This window comes from Bolinopsis microptera, chromosome 7, assembly GCF_026151205.1.
Source record: "Bolinopsis microptera isolate Bmic1 chromosome 7, MBARI_Bmic_1.0, whole genome shotgun sequence".
NCBI lineage: Eukaryota > Metazoa > Ctenophora > Tentaculata > Lobata > Bolinopsidae > Bolinopsis > Bolinopsis microptera.
This window is the reverse complement of record NC_087078.1, coordinates 41,920-52,564: the sequence shown is the minus strand read 5'-3', so window position 1 is coordinate 52,564 and position 10,645 is coordinate 41,920. Positions and strand designations below refer to the sequence as shown.

Genomic DNA, 10,645 nt, shown 5'->3' with positions numbered 1-10,645 from the left:
GCTGTACTACAGACGTTTAATACCTCATGCCTACCCCCCCCCCCCCCCCCCCCCCCCCCCCCCCCCCCCCCCCCCCCCCCCCCCCCCCCCCCCCCCCCCCCCCCCCCCCCCCCCCCCCCCCCCCCCCCCCCCCCCCCCCCCCCCCCCCCCCCCCCCCCCCCCCCCCCCCCATACAAGCTGTACTACAGACGTTATAATACCTCTGCCTGTTACCCCCCCCCCCCCCCTCCCGCATATAATACAGATATCAGAAGATACCACACAAGTTACCACAACTCCCTGCAACAAGACTATACTACACGTTTACTACATGTCACGTGTTAATACATGTCACGTGACATCACATCTAACGCCGCACGTTTACTTACAGCTGGGCTCTCTCAGTGACTTAACTTCCACACAACTTCAACCCCGGCTAATACTGTCACATTTACAGCTGGGTTGTTGTTAGTGTGTTATACGGACGTGTTATTTCATTACATTATAGTAGAGTTGTAAAGGAGGTACTAGCGAGGTCTTTATTGCTTTGGAGGTGTTTTCCCGACATCTCAAATCATGATTTTATTGTTAAATGTTTGTTGGTGATGTCTTTATGATTTAGTAATGATAAAATACCAGTGTTCAGTAACCGTATCCCATATTCTAGCTAGATAATGTAGATGATAAAGTAGATGATAAAGTAGATGGGAGCGGGTGCATCCTCGCAGAAAGGTGAGGCCCTAATTAAGATACACTACCCCAAGGAAAGCATCGCTGAAATAAGTCGCCAGAGCAAACTGTCTTTTGTAGCTGTGCTGAGAGAGGTAAGTGTGTTGAATTGCGTGCGGAGTATGAAGGTGATGTTATTGGAGATTATGTTGTCTAGTCGATCAGTGGTGATCTTTGCAGTTCGCTATTGTGTTTGTTTGTAAGTTTCTTAGAAAATGATGATTGTTTGCTGTGACCCATGATGATGTTACAGTTCCTTAAATCAGTGTGAAGTAACCACATTATAACAACCTTATAAATACCACCTGACAGTGGCAGAGATGGAGCGAGATGGGCTGTGACGAGGACGGTATTTTGTCAGTAGATCGGTTGCGTGCGGAGTATGAAGGTGATGTTATCATGTATCGAGTTATTGATAGCATTCCCACCACGGCTGACGGTGAAATAAGGTACACCGCCTTATCTGCTGTCATGTTTATTTTGGACTGTTTGGGTATTATCATTTGGAAACGGGAAATGTCACAGCTCTTTCCCTCCCACACTAGACTTGAGTCATATGCATATTATATAATATACTAGTGTAACCCGTGGCTAATGAAATACTCAACCTTGCGGTATTTAAAATATTCAACAATGTAATGGTTTAAAATTTCAGTTTCACAGATTTCTGTCGAATCCTGTACATTTGGCAAACCATGACTATGGAAGAGCGACTGCAGACTCTATTCCAGATACTGAATAATGGAGATCCACTGACCGCTGAGACAGTAACCGAGGTTATTAGAGCGGTCCGACCTGACACTGAGGATTTAGATCAGATCAGAATGATAGCCGCTCAAATGCCTGCCTCCCTCGCTTGTTTAGGTGAGAAATCAAATGCCTGCTCCCTCGCTTGTTTAATTGAGAAATCAAATGCCTGCTTCCCTCGCTTGTTTAGGTTAGAAATCAAATGCCTGCTTCCCTCGCTTGTTTAGGTAAGAAATCAAATGCCTGCCTCCCTCGCTTGTTTAGGTAAGAAATCAAATGCCTGCTTCCCTCGCTTGTTTAGGTAAGAAATCAAATGCCTGCCTCCCTCGCTTGTTTAGGTGAGAAATCAAATGCCTGCTTCCCTCGCTTGTTTAGGTTAGAAATCAAATGCCTGCTTCCCTCGCTTGTTTAGGTTAGAAATCAAATGCCTGCCTCCCTCGCTTGTTTAGGTTAGAAATCAAATGCCTGCTTCCCTCGCTTGTTTAATTGAGAAATCAAATGCCTGGCTCCCTCGCTTGTTTAGGTGAGAAATCAAATGCCTGCCTCCCTCGCTTGTTTAGGTTAGAAATCAAATGCCTGCCTCCCTCGCTTGTTTAGGTTAGAAATCAAATGCCTGCTTCCCTCGCTTGTTTAGGTTAGAAATCAAATGCCTGCCTCCCTCGCTTGTTTAGGTTAGAAATCAAATGCCTGCCTCCCTCGCTTGTTTAGGTGAGAAATCAAATGCCTGCTTCCCTCGCTTGTTTAGGTTAGAAATCAAATGCCTGCTTCCCTCGCTTGTTTAGGTTAGAAATCAAATGCCTGCCTCCCTCGCTTGTTTAGGTTAGAAATCAAATGCCTGCTCCCTCGCTTGTTTAGGTTAGAAATCAAATGCCTGCCTCCCTCGCTTGTTTAGGTTAGAAATCAAATTACTGCCAATAACTTGTTAAGAGTAGTTGATTGTTTAAACATGTTTGTTTGTTTGTTCAGTGAACTGTATTGCAATACTTTTAACAAGGAACTAGAACTGAAAGTGATTGTTCACGCTCAACTCTCCATTTTCTCATGTTGTGTATAATAGGCCTCTTGTTTATATTCGCACACACAGAAATGTTCCTAATCCGATCTAACATAGTTGGCTTGGTTGTTTAATTGTTATGGAGATTACTAGCCTTTTCTTTGATCCACATTATTCTTTTGTGATAATATTGGCACTTTTCCAATCATATTTCTCTCCGTATGAGTCAATCATTCATAAACTTTAGACCACTTGCTGTCGCTGTTAAACTATATGCTTGCGCAAGTAATCATCAAATACTAATGAATTTAAGAATCTAAAAATTTGCATGTTTTTATATGCAAGACAGTAAGAAGACATTATTAGATTATATTCATAACATAAACATTCCTTGCTTGACATTACTAAATGTGACAATGAAATGTTTAAATTTACCTCAGGAACTTCAGTAATTGACGAAGAAGATTTCGTGGCGTGGGCTAAAAATCTGCCATTGGAGGAACTTTCCGTGAAACTGGGAGGTTTTACAATTATAGATCAGCGAGTTATGGCAGCAATGGAGGAACAGGCAGCCCGACAACCATGAAAATATTTTATCTAGTATTTACGTTTATTCAGTTATTTTATGGTAAAACACTTAAGTTCAATGTTTATATTTCAGATATCTGTTAAAATCGGCGTTTCCGGTCGAATGATAGTGTTGGTCACAAGTTTAAGATGTTTTTAAGATGTATATAATATTAGGTACTGTACAAAGTGTATTATAAATGTTAAATTATGTAAGCTGGGGGGGGGGGGGGGGGGGGCCAACGCCCTAAAAGGCCCTAGACGCATCGAAAATCCGAAAAGGGCCCTAGAAATCGGGGCCTTTTGACCCTGACCACTATTTGATAGTGTTTATGGACCATAATCTCCATGTAAATACACTCAAATAAACATAAAAGTACTGTGCAAGTAGTCAGATAATATCATTAAAGCACTTAGCATATATCAAACTTGATGAAATTGAAGTTAATTCTAGGGCCCCAAAAGGCCCTACACATATTGAAAATCCAAAAAGGGCCCTAGAAATCGGGGCCTTTTGGGGCGTTGCCCCCCCCCCCCCCCCCCCCTATCTAGTGATATACAATATAATACATAGCAATATTTGATATTTACAGTGAAATTAGTTTCGTTAATATCATTAAAGTATCTGGCATATATTAGACTTGATAAAACTGAAGTTAATTCTAGGGCCCTAAAAGGCCTTAGACGCATCGAAAATCTAAAAAGGGCCCTAGAAATCAGGGCTTTTTAGGGCCTTTTAGGGCGTTGGCCCCCCCCCCCCCCCCCCCCCCCTAAGCTATAATGAACCTCTTATTGAGAAATTAATCATTTCTTCAGTTTTTGTGTATTTTCATAATCAATAATTTACGGTTGATATTATTGCGATGTTTTTCTTTATAATTGTCCTCTCTGCTGTATCCTAAGTTTGGTTTAATAAAGTAAGATTTCAATAACCAAGTTTCTTTTTAGCGATGGCTTCCGTCGCCTCAGGCTATTACCCGTATGTTCCCCCTCAACGAACCGCCAAACCTATGAAGGATCCTAACAAGCCTAAGAAGAAAAAGTCTGCCTTCGATGTTTTCAGGAGCGAACAAATGATGGAATTCAAGAGACTGAATCCAGAGACTAAAGTTGACCTCGGAGGTTTGTCCTAGGAAAATTCCAGAACTTTTCTTTTGTTTTTTAAGACAGTAAAATCTTTTATTCCCAGTTAAGATAAGTATTCGATAAGTATACCATAACTGCAACATAATAAATCCCAGCTTGTTTGTTCTTTGCTTGACCTGCGTTGTTTCGCCCGCCATTTACAATGTGTGTCCCATGCCGCGCGTCGTAAAAAACAGCATTTTAAAGTTGTAGTAACTGTGTACTTTGTAGAAATTTGGAAATTTTGTCAATGAAAGCACATCATTAAAGCAGTTACCGTGATGTAAAGTGCGCGGCGCGCATTGGTCTAGCATACTCTATGATCTTTGTGTAATACCCCTTAAAGCTTTTAGTCCCTTTGATCACTGCTTAAACTGACTGGTTGATATCATAATCAGATAATTTATAACGTGACTTTCCGTTTCAGTATTTATGACGAACCTAAGCGCAACATGGGGAGCCTTGACGGACGACAAGAAGATTCCATACGTATTGGAGGCTGAAAAAGACGGTGTAAGATTTGAAGATGAAATGTCCAGATATGTGCCTGCTCCTGAATTTGCTAACGGTAAAAAGAAGAAGAGGAAAAGAGTCAAGGAGCCCGGTGAACCGAAACGTGCTACGTAAGTTTTTCAATATTCTGTATCTCGCGATATAAAATGCTCGTACTTATTTAGAAACTGAAGAGGTTTAGGTAAAGATCATTTAGTCCTTTGTACTTTATTGGATGTTCCAGTCTAGCAGTAAAATACCATATGATATATTGTAACCAAGGTGTGGAGATAAATCTGGTATTATTAGTTAATTACTATTCAAATACTGGTTATTAGAAAACAAACAGAAATCTTTCATCATCTTATCACTAATTTTATTGCTTTATACCAGAACATTCCTTTATCCTCTGCCTCGACAGCTGCTTCTAAAATGTTGGCCCTAAGAATTAACTTAATTAAGGTGATTCGTTAATATCATCCCTTCTAAAATCTAAATAACTTCCCGGATATGAATCCAAACATTTCCCTCGACAGCCAGCAGGCATCGTGGCAGTGCAGTTGTAATTCCATCATACAGTTACTGTTACAATTTCAATTAAAAGAGTTACTGCACAGATGCGCCATTGTAATGGGGATTTAATGTGTCTTCACACCGTAAACAAATTTACTTTGAGAATTTAATTACTGTCCAATTTTCAATGTGGTCTTTATAAACTGATATGTTTCAACGCCCTTAGTGCTGCCTTTTCCGAGCCCTTATTTTACCAAACATTATACTTTCTCGGCCTGGTTAGGGACATGCAAATACTTATTTTAACTACGAATATAGCCAAATTATTCGGTAAACTTATTTGAATTGTCTGAGGATGGAAGATAAAACAATTGCCGATTTGTCTAGTCAACATTACTTGCTGTTCTCAATTTCTAATAGCATTTATAAAGCTGTAGTCAATAGTCACTAATTTCATTTGGTGCGCACATAGCACAGTAGGAAGCTTATGTTGAATAAAATAACATGCAAGAATTTGGCACATCTCTAGCCTGCTGTTAAAATCAAGTCTCCAACTTATGAAGCCTTTCTCCGGTTTAACATGCACAAATCTGTGTCATCTAATTAGGAAATACAGAGTTACATCCATCCCCTATTTGGAGGCTGCCTCTCCACTGCACTGCTAGTAGTGCTTCCATCCCCTATTTGGAGGCTACCTCTCCACTGCACTGCTAGTAGTGCCTCCATCCCCTATTTGGAGGCTACCTCTCCACTGCACTGCTAGTAGTGCCTCCATCCCCTATTTGGAGGCTGCCTCTCCACTGCACTGCTAGTAGTGCTTCCATCCCCTATTTGGAGGCTACCTCTCCACTGCACTGCTAGTAGTGCCTCCATCCCCTATTTGGAGGCTACCTCTCCACTGCACTGCTAGTAGTGCCTCCATCCCCTATTTGGAGGCTACCTCTCAACTGTACTGCTAGTAGTGCCTCCATCCCCTATTTGGAGGCTACCTCTCCACTGCACTGCTAGTAGAGCCTCCATCCCCTATTTGGAGGCTACCTCTCCACTGCACTGCTAGTAGTGCCTCCATCCCCTATTTGGAGGCTGCCTCTCCACTGCACTGCCTCCACTACTGTCTGCTACACATTATTATAATCAGGTGCAAGTTTAATTAACCGTAATAAATGGACGACAGTCTAATAAACGGCGACCAATGAGAATTAGAGGGCACCAACGGCTCCGGTTTTATTTATTTGAACCTGCCCTAAATCTCCGTTCAATAATTAAACAGTTTGATTTATGTCTTTCCGGGCAGTTTATCTGTGTGGTTATATTAAGTCGTGATGTTAATTATTTGCATAAATACTTCGGACTCGTTATCAATATAACCCTGATCGTGCCAAGGAAATGAACGTTTCAACTTCACGAATAACCGAGTTCGCTCTGTACGGGATATGGGAAGGAACAAGCTCTCTTCTTGGTATTACGGGCAACATTCTCCTTCTCTACACTATGTTCACCTACCCACGAGCCATTCAACTTGACCTGGTCAGTGTAACGATAATGAAGAACTTAGCAGTAGTTGATCTGATCTCCGCCCTCTTCATCCCCTCGACTCTATCTGTATCCTACATTGGTGGACATGGAGCACACTGGCCCATGTCCCACACGTGGTGTGTCCTATACTCCTACATAAAACACGGCCCTGCGGTTGCCAGCATCCTCCTCATCATGAGTTTCTCCATCTACAGACTGTTCAGATGCAGCATGCCTCTTAGATCACGTGACGTTAACGAGAGAGTTATAGCAGGTGTTGTGACTGGTTTAGTCTGGAGTCTTACTATCCTGGTTCCTGTCTATATGATGGTGTTCCATGTCACTGGGCACCTGAATATACAGTTTGTGGACGGTGATGCTCAATACGGGGTCTGTGATTTTGTTGACGTTCTTCACCCGGCCCAATTATCAGCCCGCCCAAAAGCCCTCCTGGCTCTGACTATCATTATAATACCTTGTATAATCACAATGTGTACTAACACCGCTCTCTTGGCCCATGTTATTGTCAACTCAGTCAAACCAACCATTCGTCTTAAAACCACCATATTCGTTACCAGCGGTTTCATTTTCTGTTACTTTCCGTACGGTGCGGTAATATTGGTCTCCTCCACCTCTACAATAGTTCCTGGTAGGGTTGTAAGACATCTTGCTGCTAGATTCGTCTCTGTAGGCTGCTGGTATAACCTTCCTGTTTACCTTTTCCTGGATAAGAAACTGCGGGAGTTCGTCTGGAGGATGGTTGTAGCGGCTACTAAGTGTCAGAAAGTGCCGCCTCCCTCCTTACCAATGTCCGCCAGAACACGTTTTAAGGGAGCAGCAGCTACAGTGGCTGCTGCACTTGCAATGAGCAAGTCTGCTCAGCAACGGACTGCGCGGAAACTTAACTTGGAAACTTAACTTGGAAACTTAACTTGGAAACTTAACTTGGAAACTTCACCGCAGACTGAAACAAGGACTATTGAGAAAGGAAAACTTGTTTTAGGACATATGTTATCAACTTGACGTTTCGAAAATTTTAAAATACTACATAATATCTTAAACACTGATGGCACAGATCAATTTAAGCTCATACTATGGACAAGTCGTAATATGTTTGTTATTTAATTTTATGTTGGATTGTCATTTATAATTATATTATTACCTTACTGAATAATTAAATTTATTAGCTGATGAATGACTTTAGCCTTAAATAAATTCTTAAGATAATGAAAATAAAAATTACAATATGTATAAAAATTACAACAGTAATGACTGTCCAAAATTTGTTAAAAAGTCTGAATGAAATAAGTGTGAAATGAGAATAGCGTCTGAACTCTGATCTGATCTGAGCTATCACTTCAGAACTGGATTCATGTTCTTTTCGAACCTGACAAGACACGAAATCACCAAGGATCACCCTGAGCTGAGAGTTGGAGCTGTTGCTAAAATACTCGGTTTGTTAAATTATTATTTTTTTATTAAATTCATTATATTATCTAATTATCTAATTACCACTTTCCAGTTTCCATGAGGGCGACATTTTCCATGTTATCATCAATATGTCGAACATTTCTCCATAAATTTCTCCGGATCGAGTTTACTAAGTTTCAAAACCTGAATTATTCCCATTATTATAAACTAATCAGTATTCTTATAACTAATCAGTATGTATAATCTCAGGAGAAAGATGGCAGAAGATGGGGGAAGCCGAGAGAGCGCCCTACCAAAAGATGGCTGACGACGATAAAGTCCGATACACGCAGGAACTGGAAGCCTTCAGAATGAATAAAATGATGATGATGAACGGAAAATAATACGTCCCCCGACAAAACCTTCCTCCTAACACACTTAATACATACTCAGAGACAAAAACATTTTTAACCAAATGATAATAACAATGATATGTTTATTACATAAATTATGTTTAATACATAAATTAACACCCAATTAAGCGGACTGTCGCTATATAAATATTCATATATATTCATAATTATATAACTATAATTTCGATCGCACATGTTGATTTAAAGCAGGGTGATCAGAAGGGGCTGAGATCCGGAGTTACATGTCCACTTTTTAATCACGTGTCCACTATTTCGGTCACTGCTTCTACTTATCGTGGTTTTTGTGATTTTGTCTAGCTGAACTAATCTTCACAGATGAGCAATCCCTCATGCTGATTGGACAATGGTTATATGGTATGGAGTGGAGAATGCTTGCGGAGTGGATCTAAATTAAATTGATTTTTGTTAGGTGACTTGTAAGGTTGTAGAACATTTGATTTAAACATTAAAACTAACAATACTTGCCGGGCTAACGGGTGTTTCAGTTTATCACAAGGTATCTTGCGTTGATTGATCAGTGTTTTTATGTATCAAGATATTCATGTTACCATAGTTACGGGCTATCTTCCTCGCCATGGACTTGAGCTGAGTTTTGAAGTAAACAGCCATTAAACAAGCCCGCAATCGCTCTTAAGGCTGTTTATCTTGAAACCAGCGAGTGTTATCAGAAAGCTCCTGAACAGTCAACAGATTACATAATGTTGTAAGTGATACTGCATATAATTTTTTAAATATTTATTTTTCTTGTACTACGTGTCAGTGCCATCCGTCACGTGACGTCACCTCCCCACGTGACGTCACCTCCTCACGTGACGTCACCTCCTTTTCTAGTTAGGGTTACGTGGGACAGTCAGTGTAATTAAAAGAATCTTGGGAGATAGGTATACTGTATACAGAAAACCTTACAATTTGTAAAACTAAATATGTATATTATTTTCCATTATAAGGGGACGTTCACATATTACGTAATCAGCCGAGGGGGGGGGGGGGGGGGGTTTCCAAATGATTACGCTAGTGTAATTTTTACACAATAACTATGTGTAATACTGATTAAGAAGGGGGGAGGGGGATTATGAAATATGTGAACGACCCCATTATGTTTACCTTTAATTGTTGAATTATGCAGTCAAGTGAAACAACCACTTACCCACCTGGTATGTGCTCTGAAAATGCTACTTTGATTAACTTCTCGTCACCTCGGTGTGACCGGATATTTTGACGAAAGAACGGCGTCAAAAGGGACTCGTAGTATGTGGTGATGCGCGACTCATCAGCCCTTGCACGTTTTTGAGCCGCGCACATGTCAAAATATGTGGTCACACCTCAGCAGTGGAATTGGGAATTAACTCCCATTGCGTACTCTCAAAGCACCATTTTCAGACATTTTCCCCGATAAATTATTACTCTTATTTTCAACTAGTTTCTTAAATTTTTACTGTTTGTTGAGCAATAGACTAGCGTTTTCCTGTGTTCTCACTGATATTCAATAATTATGACACCCTGATGTACCCGTCATCAATGGTCAGGTTCAGTGTAATTGCTACAAATTGAGACGTTCAAATCATTAATATATAATATTGAGCTCGTGATGTTCAACGGGAAACAACATTTTAACATAGACCACCTATGCTCTATTCAGGAACTTCTGAATCGTCGTGACTTCGGCTCTTACTTATTTGTTATTCGTTCGCCCAAAAATTATCACGTGACCTTGTTTTGTATGGTTTTGTATGGCTTTGCAGCCGAAAATAAACCCTAATCCCAACCCTAACCACAACCCCAAAGCCATCCACAACCCTAACCCAAGCCCTATACAATCACATTCGTCTTTTAAGTTTTACTAGCCTGTCTTGTAGGTTTACAACCTACCAGGACGCGCGCCGAGTTGTACTCGTCGACGGTCCAATATATGGAACAGATATTTTACGAGTATAACCCGTTAATAGCCTGTCACGTGACCAAAACAATTTTTTGCCCATAACTTTCCAGGGAAGCATTTTTACCCCACGTCATAGTGGGGGTGATTCGGAATTATTTCTGTGGGCACGGTGAGAAGGCCTCCATCTTTATGTAAGAGGCCAGAAACCGTTGACCAGAACAGAGAGAGAGAGATTCGGAATCAGCGTCCAAAAATACACCT

At 40.8% G+C, this 10,645-nt stretch overlaps 1 protein-coding gene across 2 annotated transcripts in view; it reads left to right on the top strand.

Annotated features, from left to right (window-relative positions):
• The window catches only part of LOC134817998 (high mobility group-T protein-like), a 69,878-nt gene extending 59,921 nt beyond the window's left edge, over positions 1-9,957 (top strand). Inside the window, exons 2-5 of one of the 2 annotated variants that reach the window (XM_063827405.1) lie at positions 3,965-4,138; positions 4,569-4,764; positions 8,024-8,115; positions 8,342-9,957. In XM_063827405.1, coding sequence (XP_063683475.1) covers positions 3,967-4,138; positions 4,569-4,764; positions 8,024-8,115; positions 8,342-8,475 — 594 coding nt within the window. In that variant the 5' untranslated portion in view covers positions 3,965-3,966 and the 3' untranslated portion in view covers positions 8,476-9,957. Of the gene's footprint in view, positions 1-646; positions 804-1,020; positions 1,158-1,363; positions 1,573-2,889; positions 3,230-3,964; positions 4,139-4,568; positions 4,765-8,023; positions 8,116-8,341 lie in introns of those variants that run through there. The other variant, XM_063827404.1, reaches the window with a different exon arrangement.
• The last annotated feature ends 688 nt before the right edge of the window (positions 9,958-10,645 follow it).